Here is a 17,922-nt window from a genome sequence, read left to right as displayed (position 1 = left end):
CTTGAGGTGGCCAGCCGGGCCCTGGACCCTGGTCTCCCTCTGACTGCTCTGGCTCGGGCCACCCTTCCCTCCTCTCAGCTGCCTGTGTGCCCTGGGGACCCTGCCCAGCCCGCCGCCCAGCACGGGGTGAAGGGCTGGCCTCTGGGAGAGGCGGCACCACACTCCCCGGTAGTACTCAGCCCTCTTCCCCTCTTCTTTTAGGAATGCAGCCTATTCTACTCCAAGAGATTTTGCCTCCCTTGTGTCCAGGAGAACATCGAGGCCTTCCCTCAGGAAATTCGGCAAGACTTGGAGAAAAGGAAGCTTCCATCAAAGAGGCCAGCGAGCCTGCCCGCTTCTCGGACATGAGTGCAGCCGGCTGCCAGGTCTGCAGCAGTGCCCTGCAGCTCTGCATGGGCTCCTGGGCCAGTTGGCATCTGTGGCCTGGGTCTGGGACGGCGCTGAGCTGGGAGCCGCCGTCCAGGCCATTTCTCGGCTTGAGGAAGTTGCAGCCCAGCCTGTAGCAGCAACAGGGCCAGGAGCCATGCAGAGGAGGCACCCAAAAGGCAGACCTCAGGGGGGACACCCTGTGCACCGGCGCCGGGCTGGACCGCAGGGCATGAACAGAGGGACGCCAAGGCCAGGACTGCTGGCCCTGTCACTCTCTGCAGGGGCTGGGCGCTCGGCCTTCCTGTGGCATCATCCCCTGGCTTGTGCCCGGCTCACCCATGGCTGAGCTTGGAGGAGCCCGTGTGCCCTTCGTACAGCTGATCAGATCCAGGCGCTGTTTCCACGTTGCTCTGCCAGGCCCGGTGGACATAGCAGCACAGGGACAAAGTCGCGCTGTCTCGGAGCTGTGGGTCCGGTGTGGGGAGACCCTGTGTGGTCATGCCGGCACTCCAGAGCTGGCCGTGGATCCCGTGGTGGAGGGTGGGTGCTGCCACCGTCTTCTGTTCCTCCGGCTCCAGCTCCAGGCCCAACTCTGTTCCGAGGTAGAGGGATGCCCGCGGCTTCCTTCCCTCGCGGCCACACCTCAGAGCCTGTTTGTTGCTTGCCTGCTGCCTCTGCAGAGTGGACTCAGCCCTTCGTGCCTATGGGGTCCACCCCACAGCCTACTGATGTGCCCTGGCGCCCCTCTGCCATGGCACCTCTCCACCATGGTGCCCGTCTACCTGACACCCCTCCCCTGGCATCCTGCCGCCATGGCGCCGCTCAGCCATGACACGCCGCCCCTTGTGGCCCCGCTGTAGCATGGTGACACACTGGATTGTGAGCTCCTCTGGGTCTGCTGGTTCTTGGAGGGTGGGCCCTGCTCTGTCTCACCGTGAAATGGCTGCCAGGCCCCCTTTCACTGGCTGGGCGGCGACAAAAACTGTTTGATGAGAGAATGAATAAAGAACTTTTACGGACCAAGCCATGTGCTGGGCTTTATTTTCAGATGCCTACGCTTTTCAAAGCTCTCCCTGCCTCACGTTACTGCAGACAAATGGACGTCATGTTCCGGCCACACTGTCCCAGGCACGTTTTGTACAAGTGAAGACCACCTCAGGCGAGTGGGGTAGGGGATTTCTCGGGCTGAGGGCGGATTTGGTTTCCTGCTAAGGGTTGGGGATTTGGTTTCATCCTCACAGCATCACTCAAAACTCAACAAATAATCTTTAAAAATAGTTTATTTTTTAAAACCATTAAGGCAAAACTGTACCCTGAAATTAACTCTTTACATTCACCAGTCTTACAGTAGGACGTTCCAAACATATAAGTTCCCATAAATTCAGGATATAAATCAATATATACATATTGATCAGTTCAATCTCCTAATGGCAAAATGAATAAGACCCACGATTTTTAAAAAGTTATTTTGTAGCCATTTTCTAATTGCCTGGAACCACGATCAGTTAGCGTGAGTAGGAAGGTTCCAGTGCCGTCTGCCATCTCTGCACACCCCTGTTTCCCGAGGCCCGGGGCCCCACCCAGACCCAGAGAGGGCGTCTGAGCTGGAGAGGACTCCGGAGCCTGCTCAAAAAATCTGCATTCAAACTGCTCCTGTTTAGATAAAAACAAGGGGTCTGTCTGCCCCTAAATACTTTGAGAGTATAAGGCACCCAAGAAGAGTAACGATACACATGCCAGGAAACCAAGGCCAGGCCTTGCTTTGGAAATCTGCACCGTCCTGGCGTGTGTGCGTCAGTGCTCGTCCCCTCGAGCCCTGTGGGTCCGGGGGCAGTACAGGTACACATCAAGGGGAAATTTTGCCAAAATAAGGAAAACAACATACGAGAGACCCACAGGGTCTGTGGTTTCTGTTTCATGCTTCGGGTTGGGCCATCTGGAGGCTGCCAGAGAAGCAGCCAGTGCAAATATTCCATCAGAATATTTCAAATTGCAAAGTTCTTTGGTAATAATAACCCACAGGTAATAATTCCTGGCAGAGCTGACAGCAACTTGCTACACAAGAGTAGTTGGTGGTCTTCGGCGAGACACCGCTGTGTGAAGTCGGTGACTTCTCAGCTGGGTTTAAGGTGGCAGAAATGATAAAGACATACTCGCTGTGCTTCTTGCACATGAAGTGTGGCAAAGGGAACAGTTACGCAGAGAAATAAACTCTGTGTGGCTCAGCAGACACGAAGCGTTGATGAGTGTGCGGCTGTATTTCAGCTGTGATTGTTCCAGCTTCCTTGGTGTTTCCAAGAGCAGGTTATTAAGAGTATATGTCAATTAACACTGATTTCCAAAAGTCCAAATGTTTGTTATTAGATACATGATTGTAAGTTAGTAAAATATTTATATTAGGATTTTTTAAAAAACTCAAATCACAGTATTTAAGATATAGCTATTAACATGGTTCTTTTTACCATACAATGTAGAAAAAAAATAGTGATACTCGTACACAAATACTGTAATCTTACTAAAAAGGGTACTGAGTGGCATTCATCTTTTGTGAGGTACATTTTCTTTTAGGCCTGAAAAAAGGAACAGACAGACTGTGCTTTTGAAAAGAGAAGACATTGCCCCAAAGTGAATGATTTTACCTTGAAAAGATCGGTCACTCACTTGTCTTCAGGGCCTGAAGCTGGACCTTCCTGCCTTGAGGAATCTGATTCGAGACTTGGTGGCACATGCCCTGCCCCCAGCTCACCCATGTCCCAGGAGGCCCGGCTCCAGGTGGGGGCTTGTCTGCACCAACCTGTGGCCTGCGTGGTCACTGTGTTACGGACTTTAGATGCTGGTGGGTGTGGGGAGAGGGCAAGACAGGAGGAGGCCGCTGTATTCCCTGCTCTGGAGAAAAATAGGGAAATTTTTCACATTTGACCCAAACTAGCAAACGCATTTTAAATGAAAAAACAAAAACAAAACAACCAGAAAACAAAAAAACAGACCTAGGTCTTAATTTGCTATCTAGGATATAAAAAATTGATGTTTCTTAGTTTGCTTGTTTTTTGGCAAAGAATGCACTTAACAGCCATGGGGCCACTGAAGTCCTTGATGTTATCAGTTGCCTCAGTCAAGATACGACATTGCACATGGATGCAGCTGGGTCTCTTCTGTTTGGCAAAGGATGACACAAGGGTGTGGCTGAGCTTCAGCTGGACCACATGACACGGCCGCCCTTTCTCGGGGTGGGGGGACGTAAACGGTTCTATTTCTTACGTCTCAAACTGGCATTCTGAGGAGCAAGTGGGCAGTTGATAGCCCCACGGCAGGTCTGAGCAGGCGCCTGGAGCTGGGACAAGGCGGTGCGGACAGCGGCCTGGGCGGCAGCCTCGCTTCTGCTTTAATAAGCAGGCCACACCGCAGCTTGCTTTCAAAAATAAACCTGCAGCCCACTCTGCCGAAATAAAATGTAAGAATCTGCTGCGTTCCACAAAAAATAGCATCATGGAAAGCATTATTTAATTATTTAAACTAGATCATGACGATTCATTGGTTTTTTCTTACAAGACTCCCAATATCACATTTTAGTTTTTATTGGGTTGTCGGAAAAGTCATGACGTATTTTTTGTATGTTTTTCATTTCAAAAATGAATCATGACTTTTCCGACAACCCAATACATTGTAGTTCCCGGACAAGTACAATGTATTGGGTCTCCTATATTGCGAGTCGGACCAAATGTACTTGCCTTTATTCTTAGTCTACTGTTTCACAGGCTGGGTGAGTGCGGGGCGGGGTGTTGATGACCATTGTCCTGAATTCTATTAAAATGGCACCTAAAAAATATGAAAATCTGAGCAAAAACTTAGACCTCAACCTTTGGAGCCTAACCTTAGGTCTTTCCGGGCAGGTCCTTCTGAGGGACCTGTGCCTTGGAAAAGTCCCTAGACTCAGCAAGAGGACAGCCACCTGGTGACTTCATGGCATCAAAGAGCCCCCTGGTTGGGGCAGCACAGTCAGCACAGTGCACTGAGTCAGCGTTTATTCGTCACAACCTTCATCTGCTCTTCCCACTACAGCATGGCTAAGCTGTCCTTAGAGTCTTCCTGCTGTGGGTGTTCATGGGCCCTTTACTTCCGACTGTGCCATCTGAAGGTCACTTCTCAGGAAGGCAAGAGGCCCCTGACTGACCACCCAACGCAAAGGTTCGGGGTTAAGAATCACTAACCTCAGGGGAGCGCTGTAAGTCAGCTTGGCCTGAGAGTTAAGAGGAGCTGGGTCATTTTAAACCGATAAGAACAAAGACAGTGCTAATGGTGTAAAAACTGGGTGTGTTAAAAGGTCTTCCGTGGACACATTTTAATCAGTAAGCCCTCAGCTGGTGGCACCGATCTTAGTTTGCAATTTCTATGGACGGTATAATTTCCTTGCCTCTCCCGAATTGAACCACTGTCGTGAACTTACTTGAAGCAAGTAATCCCTGCAGGCCATCGGGGCTGTGGGGCTAACTCACAGAGCATGGGTGGGGCAGGCGGGGCAGGGGCAGCCACACTGCCTGTTGTAAAGCTGGCAGGAGCAGGGAGGGTCCACAGAATTGCCATGCCAGGCTGCCCGTCATCTGAGCAGGGCTGTTTTAAGATGGGGGTGATTCCATCCTGACACCCCTCAAGGGGCTGAGCATCAGAGGAGACATGCCAAGTGCTCCTGCTTTCTTTTTTTTTTTTAGCTGAGCCATCCTGCCACCTGTTGCCACCTGTTGGCAGCTCAGCTCAGGCCGGGAATCAAACCAGCGGCCCTGTTGCTCAGAGCTTGCATTCTTGAGTGAGCTCTTAACCAACTGAGCCACTCGGCCGGCCCAAGTGCTGCTGCTTTGAAAGCAGTAAAGACCCAGGTGTAGGTGGGGAGCACCTGACATGTCTTCCTAGCGGGATCTGCAGTTTGAAAGGCCACATGGGTTGAAGAGGTACTGTGAAGGTGGCTGGCTTTCCCTGGGTCCCTTAAAGTCTCAAAGGCCAGGCCAGTGGTCAAGTCAGTTTTAACTGGAAATGCCATTGGTTGAAACAATGGACCCATATTTAGACAGGAGTTCCTAAGACATTCCAAAGACAGGTGTGATCACTGGGTCAAGAGCAAAAAACATCGTGCATCTGCCCGCTAAGATCCATTGCACCCAGTGTCACCATGGTTTGAAAAGGGAACACGAGGCAGGAAACGTCTGGAGTCGAGCAGAGGCACAGGTGCGACTAAGATGAGCGAGGCCTTGGGAAGTCCTGATCTGACCAAGGCTGGCATGGGGGTACCTCCTTCCACCCTCACCCAACAGGCTCTCCCCCTGAACGGGCCAGCAGGCGTAGCTGGAGGGGAGGCCTCGTGCAGTGGGTCACTTGCAGGCCTGGCCACCACTGATTCTCCTAAACCCGGTCACACTCAAGCTGTCTCGCTAAACAGGGTAGTAACTTTTCTATAAGCGTATCTTTGAGGCGCCCTTTAAACAACAAGAGTTCCTTTAAAAAGTCAAATAAGCTTCCACTTCTCAGGGTGCAGACAAGAGGTGAGCGTGCAGCCTCTGAGCCCTCATCACAGATGGTCTGACCAAAGATGCACCAAAAAGTCCGCGGGGGTCTGAGTACCTTAATTTTGACAGTGCCTTTTGATATCTCTAATGAGGTAGCTGTTATGCTGTAGGTTTGGGGAAACAGTACTTGCTAATTAATCGTTTACTTATCATCATACATCAAACATGGGATTTGAATTGGGCCTTGCGCTGCTTCTGCTCAGGTCTTCAGATGCTGCGCTGTCCCCGGGTGGGCAACGCAATCCTCGAGGCCCCCTAGTGTTTTAGACAGCCCCAGGTAAGACACACATCGGTACAAGTAGAAAGCTGCATTCTATGAAAAGCAAGAACCCCTTAAAACAGGGACAGCTCTCGCAGCCATTCTCGGATGTGCTGAAACACCGAGATTGTCTGTCCTCCACTTCATTGCTTTTGTCTGCTTACATCCACCTTAGGAAGCCGCTCTGAACCCATCTCATCAGAGTTGTAGAAAGGTCTCAGGCAGCCATCTGGTGCTCCGACGATATTCACACTGTTCCTGAATCCCACTCTCGGGGGCAAGTGGGAGCCTCCTGCTTTTGACGATACTGAATGTCATGGAAAAGGCTTCCTGCAGTGCGGCCCTCGGGCTTCATGGAAATGTCCAGACGTGGAAGGCAGAGATGCTGTAGGAGCAGGTGGACAGGACCAGGTTGGATCCGAGCACGGGGCTGGTCGCACAGTGAGGAGGTGCGTCTCGGATGAGCCCGGGATGTCCTTTCATTGTCATTGTCATCAGCACTCGAGACCAGGACCAAGGCTGTTTGGTAATTTGTTGTCTCGGAAGAGTTTGGCACTTTTTGCTTTTACAAGCAAAGAACATGAAGAAGCAGGTTTAAGCAGTGACTTGCTGAAGCGGGGTCAAGGTAGTGTTCACCCCAGGAGGTGGCTCCATGCTCGCAGCTGGAAGCTTCTAGAACCTGATACGATGACGTTTCCATTGTACTCTGTGCCGATGTCTACTGAGACCTAGCAAACAACACATGCTTTCCCTCAGTAGTCCCTGTTTGAAACGCTACACTACACTGAACTGGTGAATAACTTGTCTATGTTTAACTATCGATGCTCTGAGAAATTTCTGACTAGCTGACCCAAAATATTCTGAGTAGCAACTATAGTGACTCTGTTATTTAAAATGAATGGGAACATGTGATTTTCTTCCTATAATAAAAGTGAACAATGTCAAGTGATTTTCAAGCTGAGGTCACCTGTGTCCTCCTCTGTGGCTTCACCAGGGACATCGCTGGTAGTTTGGCCAGGCCCCCAAGAGATCCAACTCTCTCTACGGCCGCTAAAACACAACCTGTGTCTTCTGTCAGCCTGATTGCTATGGCCGAAAATATGAAATCTACTTTAGATCAGTTTTATGAAAATCTAAACAGAGTGAAAGACTTTTCTGAAAGCTCGGGTCCGGAAGCATCTGAGCAAGAGGCCAGTACTCAATGGGGGCAGCACAGACCTGACACTGGACTCTAGCCCCGAGCCCCGCGACCTTGGACACCAGGACCCTCCAAGCTCAGCAGTCTAGGGGTTCTCATTCTAGGAATGAACCTTGAAAAGGGCGCTCCATGTGACTCAAAGCTCAGCTCCTTTATGACTTAGGAAGACCTCTTGATTGGTGTCATTCGTATGTGGAAATACTTTTGCTTCCAAGGGATCCTTTGATTAGATCTTAAAAAAACACTGACTGTGGAATTTTTAAAAGGATGGTCCAATTGTAACTTTTGCTTTTTTTCCAGTTGAAGTCTCACGGTTTTATTGTTCCTTGTACTGTTGCATTTTCTTAACATTGATCTTGGGAACTTTATCAATATTGATCCTAATCCTTCTTTAATAGCAAATAATTATGACCTTATAGAGCCAGATTTTCTAAAGATGGGGGGGGGGTGTTGTCAAGGATACAGCCTCATAGATGCCGGGAGTGAGGTGTCCAGTGACCCCTGTGGTTGATGGCACTGGCCAGCACAGCCCAGTCTGGCTGGGGTGGAGGGGCTGCTGAAAATCTCCGACTGGACAATGGATCTACTATGATGGCCAGAAAAAGGGAGTGCTTCCGGGACCACAAGCTCTAGATAAAAACCATAATAGACAATCCTTTCACAGGTAAACCGAGGTTGAGAAGTTGACTTTAAGGCTGAAACAAATATTCTAGATGTTGGAAAGACCACCTTACATACGTGGTTGGAAAAGAACACTTAACTCTTTCAATCTTTGTAAACGTCACCAGCCTGCCATGAATCCTGAGACTAAGGGAAACCTCCCCGATAGGAATCCGCCCTCCCCTCACTCCGGCTGATCTCCAGGTGATCTCCCACCCCCACCCCACCTCCACTATAAAGTCACATTTGCCTCGTCTTCTCCACGCCAGGGGGCAGCTACTACCACCAAGAGTTACAAGAACAAAGCTGCATATTTTAAAAAGCAACACAGGGAAAGACCATGGAGCTGCCTTGACACACAGGGCCAGAGGGACATTTACAAATCATTTGTCAGTTTGCCCCTGAAAACACTACGGTGGCCCCCAAACAGCCACACTGGGTTGGTTCAGATTTGAGAGGAAACAGGTGAGAGGACTGGGGTGACGAGGTCCTTTCAGAGTTTGTCATGATCCTGCTCCCCACAGATATCAGCTTAACACAGGCCTGTGATCCAGCCCAGAGCGGGTCCTGAGACGCAGTTTTCTGGGACCTTCTACACAAACCTGGAAACAGGCTTTTCTCCACGTATTAGTCACAACCATGAAAACTGAACTGAAAACAAAACAATGGCTGCATTGCGATAGCTTATCAAATAATTCTTTGAAATTCTAAATCCTATGATTAAAAACAGCGTGTCGTCTGTCTTCAAGCTCAGGAAACAGAACTGAAGTCTTCCGAATAAATATTTTGCTGCTTTTTAAATACCTAACCTTTGGATACCTCTAGGGTTACAGGATTATAAACGTTAAAAAGTGCTGATTAGTTTCCAAAATTATAAAGGAGCACAACAGTCACCGGTGGTACCCGGGGGAAGGCAGGCCACGTGTTCCGAGGGCACCAGTTCATTCAGCGGTGAGTTGCTAACGTGCTTTAAAGAAATCTGCATTGATTCACCCCGGGCAGGTTCAAATCAGGCCACTGAACATCATTCTCCTTAGTTTTCAAGTCCTGACTCAGCCTCGTATCGCCGGCATGTCCACACTTTGCACGCTCTTAGAAGTACTGGTTAGAAGAGGAAGGACGTGTGGAGCCGGGTTCTGGTGACCACCCGGAGCTTACACTTACCGGTCTCGAGGGTTAGGACGGTGGCCACCTGTGCAAAGTAACCGTGCTCCCACTTCTCATTTGTAGTGCTGTCAACTTTAAAACTCCTGAGACGTTCCTCCTTTCTTGCGCATTTACCACGAATCAGTACATATCCCTGTAGATTTCTTGCAGCAGCGGGTGCAGCGCGGCGTCCGACTCCGTCTTTTTGATGATCTGCACCAGCTGCGCATGCTCGGTGACGAGCTGCCGGAGGTCTGCCATTTTCTGAAGAAGTTTGGGGAAGAGAAAGATGTCGTCCGGGTGGTTACTCTGCAGGTGAAGTCTGAGCACGTGCACGATCCCCTCCTGCATTTTTTCAATGTGTCCGACGTTCAGAAGGCCGGGGCGATCTGTCCTCAAAAGAAAGGAGAGATGACTGAGCGTGACGATCACCATGGTAACGCCTAATACGTGATCACTAGTTGAAACCACGTGTCCGTATTTTAACATGGCCTCTCTTACCAAAAGCTTTGCCACCTTCAGATATTGTCAACTTGGCTAGAAGACAGAACTAGATTTTTTCCCAAAGTCAGGAGGCCTAACAGTGGCGGACAGGACAAATGCCCATTCCTAAATATTTATATTCCCTTCAATCGACTAGACCTCACAGCACGGCCCTTTCATTGTGGATTTACCTGATTACCACCTGTCAGGGGAAAACCCCAGAACACGAGGAGTAAACTATACCTTCTGATGATGATTACGACCAATTCTGCATTATATGGAACATGAAATTCTTCTTGAGTCAAAAGTAGCTATTTGGTTTCAAGTTTTTCACCAATATTTAAGGAGTGTGATTATGGGATACCTGGGTTTTGCAGTACAAAGCACTGTAACAGGTACCTTCTAACATGAATCGGCTGAAAGAAAGTGGAGCGAGATGTGGATGGAGGATGGATACTGGCTGGAGACGATGCCAAGGAGACCCGGAGCGGGGAGGCCTGGTGCAGGATGGGCCAACGTTCACGCCAGCTGACCTCCCTAGGGGAGCTCAGCCGGTGACCAGACTTCCTGGGACACCGTCAGGCCAGGCATCCTGCCCTAGGTCCAGAAAATATGCCCCCAACCCATCAATAGGCAGTGGGCTCTTTAAAGCCCCACTCACTACTAGGATTTTCAGAAGTGTTGTTCAAGATGTAGATTTTTCTTTCTTTTTGGTTGTAAAACATACAGTTCACCCTGGAACAATGCAGCAGTTAGGGGCGCCGACATCCATGTAGCCGAAAATATACATATAACTCCCCCAATTGGTTCTGGGAATCCTTGCGGATACCAAAATCCGTGGATACTTAAGTGCCTTATATAAAATGGCATATAGGACAGCGCACAGTTGGCCTTTTTCATCAGCAGATTCCCAACTGTGGACTGAAAATACTACTTTCAATCGACAGGAGGCTGAATCCATGGATGCAAAACCTGGGGACATGGAAGGTCGACTGTATATTGAAAAAAATCCGAATATAAGTGGACATGTGCAGTTCAAACCCATGTTGTTAAAGGGTCAACTGTAATTAAGTTTTTCAACAGAGATTTAAAAAAATAAAGCGAACCCCTCCCTCCATAATTTTAACCCCATCATCCAGGTTTAATGTACATCTCACCAGACATTTTTCTACATATAGGGTTAATACATGATTATAATTTCTTTTGTAAAACTGTGATCACACTACATATAAATAGTTCAGCGACTGCTTTTTACCCACTACACACATCTTGAGTGCACAAAGGACAGTGACGGGTCACGTGCCAACTGCTTTGGCATTTTACACTTTTTGCCAGAGGCTAAGGACTCCCTCCACCAGACTGGGTCCAGCTACATGGTAACAGGGACAAATGTCGTGGAGTGAGGCTGGACTGCCCTCACCCAGCTCCCCTTACAGAGTCTGGGCGGTTGCGGCAGCCTCAATTCTGTCAATCCTGGGGGACAATGTAGCTGTCAGTGCTTTGTGGGGGCAGGCGCCTCTTCTGTCTCCCCCAAGGCCGGGTAAGATAAACCGGCTTTACAGTAGAGGAATGACCTTCTTAGACCCAGACAGTGCTATTTAAAGGAACGTGACACTGAGCCAGAAATCTGGGGGCTGCAGAGCCAGCTTCCCGCAGAGGCCTGGATTTCCCTTCACTGGGATCCATTTCCTTTAGCAAAGCGAACTGCAATTGCTGCCAGTTTGCTACTAATTATTTGCATTATGAAACAGCATCAATATACCAATAGTGGCCATGACTGTACAAACATCTGTATGGCACTTTATAGAATACTTTCTGTAATACAGATATAACTTTATAATAATATAATATACAGTCATGCGTCGCTCAACAATGGGGCTATGTTCTGAGAAATGCGTCATTAGGCGATTTCGTCGTCGTGCGAACATTACATAGTACATTTACACGCACCTGAATGGGTCCAGCCCGCTGCACACCCGTGCTCCAGGCTGCCAGCCTGTACGGCACGTTACTGCACAAAACAGCACAAGACTGGCTGGAGCTCAAGAGGAAACGGTGCCCTCAAGAGACACGTAAACACGGGATGGATGAGGCTGCTGCCGGGTGGCACGGCCACTGTTGCAGCAGACTTGCTGTCAGTGGGAGGAGCCCACTCCAAAGTGACCGTTAAGTCCAGTGCAGCGAGCACACGAGCCAGCGACAGTCGTTTGTTACCAAGTATTATGTGCCGGACACAACTGATGTGCTGTACTTTTATTTATTTTTATTTTATTTTTTTAGCTGAGCCATCCTGCCACCTGTTGGCAGCTCAGCGGCAGCTCAGCTCGGGCCGTAAATCGAAATGGTGACCCTGTTGCTCAGAGCTCGCACTCTTGAGTGAGCTTTTAACCAACTGAGCCACTTGGCCAGCCCTTGATGTGCTGTACTTTTAGACGACTGGCAGTGCAGTGGGTTTGTTTACACCAGCATTACACACACAGATACAGACACACATACACACACACACACACACACACACAAGTCACACACTGTGCTGCATCGCTGTGACCTCACTAGGTGACAAGAGTTTTTCAGCTCCATTATAATCTACGGGACCCACGGTATGCAGTCTGTCATTGACCGAAATGATGTTATGTGACACATAACTGTATCATAATAACATTATACACCATACTAATTACATTCTAATTAACCATACCTGATATATTTGATATTGTATTACAATATAAATAGAATATATATTTATATATAATTATAAATAGAACATATATAAAAGGCATAATATGTATTTATATATAATAATATATGCTATAATGTGGTAGAGTATTGACATAATTCTCACTGTTGCTAGTCAGTGGTGATGTTGGGCTCAGATACCTTCCCACCTACTAGCTGGTTCCACTGCAGTTCAACTCCTGCTCACAGCGGATTTACTGCTGTCAAATTCTTCAAGATAGGAGTAGGTGACATGGCACCAGCAGATTAAATCAATAACTTACCTCCGCAGCAAATTATAGCAGCCACAAAAAGGGAAATATCACTGTCGTCCAGTTCCAGGGCATTGAACTTCATTGCGAAATCAAATTTAGGCTCCATGATATCACAAAACGGTTTTCTTAGGCTTTTTAGGAATTCACGAGTTATGAAACCATTTCCATATGCTACCAGCATTCCGTCTTTATTCATCACAGAAGACAGCATTGCAAATATGGCCTCATAAACTCCGTATTTCAGCAAAGTGACTTGATCATTCAAGTCCAAGTTTGCAAAGCCAGGGATGGACTTGGCGAATTCCGTGAGCTCCGTGACGGTCTCTACAGATGTGCACTGGCAGCAGTGGAAGATGCGGACTTCCGCCTCCTTGTTTTGGATGCCGTTGGCCACCAGCTTGGCCACTAGTGTCTTCTCAGCCATACACAGTGTCTCCATGTCATGGATGACAAAAGGCTGCAAAGAAAGGCACTAAGTAAGTCAGGGAATTGGTGACCAGCTGCCCTCCAAGTGATCACTAAGCCATATCCAAACCACCTGTGGAGAACCAAACTACATACAAAACACAGTTCTCATACTTAAACAATCTCAAAATCAGTTGGGGACAAGAAGATCTTAATAGAGAACTAACAATCAAAATCAGTAAGGTCGGTGCCTGACAGTGGGTGGGGATTTCACTGCTAAGAAAGTGAAGTACTGGAGCCGGCCGAGTGGCTCAGTTGGTTAAAAGCTCACTCAAGAGTATGAGCTCTGAGCCAGCAGCAGTTCGATGCCCGGCCCGAGCTGAGCTGCCGCTGAGCTACCAATAGGCGGCAGGATGGCTAAGCTGAAAAAAAAGAAAGTGAAGTACTGATTTTGGCAATAAAGCTAACGAGAGAATATTAGCAAAGCACTTTTAATATTTTATAATATTCTCTGAACTCCTGAATACTGCTGCAATAGCCAGAATAACGATAATTCTTGATTTTACCATTCTATGAACATTAGAGATAACCATCATTATTTAACACCAACTGCTGAATGAATGAATTTGGCATGTAAATATATGCAACTCAGAAAGTTCGCATTTGTGTTGAAATCAGCAAACAGCATCGTTAAACCCCTGTTCTTTGGGGGTAAACTGGAAAAGCCTCGGAGAAGGCTTGCTTCCCTGTGCCTAAGACTGAAGTCTTCCCGTCAGAGCTCCAAGTTCTGGAACAAGTCCCCATCCCCATGGCAGCAACCTGCATGTCGCATGCCATTGGCTCCTAAACCCACCGGTCCTGCTAGTGGCAGAAAGGAGACCGCTGGCCATATAATTTGCACCCAACACGCCCAGAAAGGATGACGTTATCTGGTGGGGCTCAGGAGATTGCGCACAAACACCACTCTGGCCAAAACTCAGGCCAATGTGTGTCCAGAGCAGCCGCAGAGTGGGCCGATAGGCTGGCGTGGTTTGCTCGAGCACACAGGGCACAAGCAGCTGGTGGTTTTAAGAGCCACTCTGACTGTAAGGTCACCGACAACGCGTCTGGACCCAATGGCATGACCTGTTCCCTGTTTCTGGGCGCACAGGCACATCTGGCGAAATCAGCCCAGAGCCGCCTCGGGGCACCTGTGGGCGGCACCTGGCACAGAAGCGGGGTGCCTGTGTTGTAACAATCCGATGCATTGCCTTCGAAATGTCCACACACAATTAGAATTTGCAGCATAGTGTTGGACAAAAATAATCGGGTTCCACATCAGAGGAAAGGGGATATTTTTTAAATTACTAGGAACGAGTGAAAAACATTCTGAATACAAAATTCAAAGCCAAATTTCTAAACATCTCAAGTGTGACAAAGGAAGACGAAAACTGTCTCTCTCCAAAGACCTTCAAAGCAGCCAGATTACCATTGTTTTTAAGAAAGTTTGGGGGCAGTTCTGCTTCACAGGAAGCTGGAGCTCAGACTTAAGGCACGTGTCTAGGATGGATTAGAGAAATGCTTTTAAAGGATAGATGGCAGTCTTCCCTTAATCCCAGAAAATATACTATTAGGCCACCTTGATTTAATTCAAATCACAGGCTTTTTAAAAGTACATTCAGCAGGGGGAAAGAAAGATTCGAGAAACACGGAGTTAAAGGAAGCCAGGGTCTCCCAGGGTCTGTCACGTAATGAGTGCACTGTGACCCTTCCAGAACTGGGCAGGGCATGCACGGCTCCGGAAGTGTTTGATTACAGATGTGTTTTTTGTCCACAGTGTGGGCCTCCTAAGCAGGGGGCCCTGTGCAACAGGGCACATGCACTGGTCCGATTTTATGGAAAACATACTCTCGTAAATGGCAGCTCCCATGGTAACAAATACTTCATTTTTATAAAAGCCTCACTTGGATTTTAGAAGGCAGGCCCCATCAACAGGCAAAATTAGAAATCCTTTGAATTCAAAAGAAGTGGTAACCTTAAGAAGCCCATGTTTATGAAAGCTAGAAACTGTAGACTCACACAGGTGAAAATTTGCCAACCTTTACTGACAGTCTTCATCAGACTATTTATCAAATCCACACCGCTGATATTAACTTTGGAACGTGCCTTTTACACTCCAGTAGGAATATGACTATGTCTGACATCACAGGTGTCGTTTCACAGGAGTAAAGCACGCTGTAAAGATTTTCAACAGCATGAGGCAGAAAGCCGTGGCGCGTCCCCTCAACTCACTCCACGCAGCTCCCAACGGACAGTTCCCCCAGCCCACACCTGACGCTGGCCTATGAGTGCTCTACTACTTACAAGAATTCATTTCCAAAACACATTTAAACAGCATTTTCTATCAAATGTTAGGCAGCACGATCTGTTAGGAAGCATTTGTGAATTATCAGCAGAACTGCTTCGGATGGAATTAATTAATAGGCCTTTGGTTAGGTTTTGCATTTCTAGAAACAGTATAAAATATTAGGTATGTTTTTCAATCTAAAGACAACTTATGCAGTATGTACAATATTTCAACCTAACACAGGAGGAAAACCACACGACGTGGTGCCAGGCAGCGTCCGACTAAGGGACAGTGCTATTCCCGAGGGCGTGGAGGGCCCTGTCCCAAAGATCCTGACATGTTGACAATATTGTTGGAATTCCCTGTTTCAAAATAGTTTTAGAACCTGTTCTCAGCCACATATCGAAAATTTAGTGTCCTTGCTTCATTAATTTTTTTTTTCAAACCGGACACTTTACTTTGTTTAATCCCAGTATGCATACCAGGCTGGCTGCAACTGACTCATGGCTTTGTCTCAAATTCAATTATATTCTCAGTGGGTAAAGATTTTCCATTACTAAAGATATTCAAATACTCTACATACAATTCCGGACAATTTTGAGCAATATGGAAATCTTTGAAATAAACATACATTGTCCCCTTCATTTGAACTGAATAGAGAAGTCTGATGCGTTTGTTAGATTTAAAAAGTAGGACTACTTAATGTCATCTTACACTTTGAATTGTGTGAGTCTAAACAGTCAGTGCTAGAGTTGTTCTTTTTTGTTTTTGTTTTTAACTAAGCATCCTCACCCAGTCTTCAGAGGTGCAGCTAGCTTCTAAAACCAGAGGCAGTGAAGCCTGAGTGAGCGTGAGTGGGCGTGAGCGTGCACGTGTGTGTGCGCATGCATACCTTTGTGCTGGGGCCCGACTCCTTGGTTGCCAGGAAGCAAACATCACAAGAAAGTCTCTGACTTCAAAGCTCCTCACACTCTAATGTGCATGTTGCTTCCTTGAAAGTCTTTCTGTGACATTCCTAACAGCTCACAGGAAGACTCATTACCTTTTTAAGGTGCTGTGGAAAGGACCTCTTTTGAAAGCCATGTTCAGAGGGGACTACTATTCCCCCACTTCCTCAACCCCGCTTCTGTTCCCTATCACCCTCAAATCAAGGGGCAGCAAGTGCCCTGATGAGCTCTGACCTCACAACAAAGGGCTCTGCTCATTTCTGGTTCACCATTCTGAACTTGCAAAGGCTCAAACCAGCCTGTGTTCAGATGAAAACACGTTTGCGCTCCACCCATCAGCCGTCTCCCTCAGCTGAAACCCGTCTTTCCCCGAAGAGACTGACCCTCCGGGGCTTCTGTGCAGCTCCCCTCCTCCTTCCGGTCCACCCAGCATCCTGGTGGGTTCCAGGGCAGCTACGGGTCTTTGCTTCAGCTAACCACAGAAGTGGTTTTCACAGAACAGAGGAATGGTCTGCTGCAAGGATAAATCCAGCTCCCCACTAACAGCAATCAAGAGCCCTGCTTTCAAACTGAAACTCTGACCAGCACCCATCTGTCTCCATCAGGCCTCACCCATGCCAGGGCCACGTCTGGATGACAGTTTGGGAGCTCGGTGTTCTTGCCCGGCAGGCCCTGCACGGGACCTTCTCTGGGCCAGTGGCGAAGCCAGCCCAGCCCTGACTGATGGCAAGGGCTTCATCTCACTCCGGGGTCAATGCCTGTCCCCGACACCAGTTCAGGTTTGTCATGGGTGCATGAATAAATCTGTTCATGGCCTAGACAAATTCATAATCCCCTGCCCCCAAGAACACACCCTCTGGTGGGCTGGCGCCCCTGTAGCCCTGTTAACTTTAGACATGTGCTACCCACACCCCCAAGCCCACAGATTTGGACGTTTGAGGAACAGACTCCGCCTCCCTGACCCATCCCTTCCCTTGTCACGGAGCATCAATGAGGGCTGTGACATCATCCCAGGTCAGAACCTTCATGAGAAGGTTACTGGGTCACTGAGCACAGGTCAAGGTGAGTAGGTCAAGGCCTAAGCTTGGTCTCTGCAATACATGTCCCACCAACAGACTGAACTGCTTTCTAAACCTAGTGTAAGAGGTGCAGGCTGCGGTCTCCGATGTCCACTGCGGTGACAAAACCAGGGCTCTGGGCACATTGGGGTGGTGGCGGTAGGCATCCCCCCATGGCTCTTCCTCCAGACCGAGCACAGACAGAAAAGCAGAGGCTGTGCCCGCACTGGAGGCTCCAAGCTCTGGGGCGCATTGGGCGGGTGGGAGACTGGAGGAGGCCAGGCCTCAGACAGAGAGCAGAGAGAGGCCATCGGGTGAGGAGCGAGGCGGCTTGGAGCCGGCGGTGTGCTCGGACGCAGTGAGCGACACCTGCACGTTTCCTTTCAACCTGGAGCCTGGGGGGCTCTGGTTTGCAGGACTCCTGCCCGTACACCAAATTCTGTTTCTGATACAGTGAAACCCAATCCTAGACGATCAGGCTATTGTTCATCTCCTTAAGCCTAAAATACAGATTCTTGTCCGAGAG

At 48.4% G+C, this 17,922-nt stretch overlaps 2 protein-coding genes across 2 annotated transcripts in view; both read right to left on the bottom strand.

Moving 5' to 3' along the window:
• The window catches only part of LOC109387616 (uncharacterized), a 36,250-nt gene extending 35,018 nt beyond the window's left edge, over positions 1–1,232 (bottom strand). Inside the window, exons 1-3 of the mRNA XM_019651684.1 lie at positions 1,152–1,232; positions 706–1,043; positions 332–497 (exon numbers count right to left, since the gene is read on the bottom strand). Coding sequence (XP_019507229.1) covers positions 332–497; positions 706–1,043; positions 1,152–1,232 — 585 coding nt within the window. The remainder of the gene's footprint in view (positions 1–331; positions 498–705; positions 1,044–1,151) is intronic.
• Positions 1,233–5,133: 3,901 nt separating this feature from the next.
• The window catches only part of PPARA (peroxisome proliferator activated receptor alpha), a gene marked incomplete in the record, with an annotated part of 80,527 nt that continues 67,738 nt past the window's right edge, over positions 5,134–17,922 (bottom strand). The window contains 2 exon segments of the mRNA XM_019651695.1: positions 5,134–9,576; positions 12,670–13,117. Of these exon segments, the coding sequence (XP_019507240.1) occupies positions 9,329–9,576; positions 12,670–13,117 (696 nt within the window).

This window comes from Hipposideros armiger, unplaced genomic scaffold (genome assembly GCF_001890085.2).
Source record: "Hipposideros armiger isolate ML-2016 unplaced genomic scaffold, ASM189008v1 scaffold_164, whole genome shotgun sequence".
NCBI lineage: Eukaryota > Metazoa > Chordata > Mammalia > Chiroptera > Hipposideridae > Hipposideros > Hipposideros armiger.
Note: the sequence above shows the minus strand (reverse complement) of the source record. Positions and strands in the feature narration are given on the sequence as shown.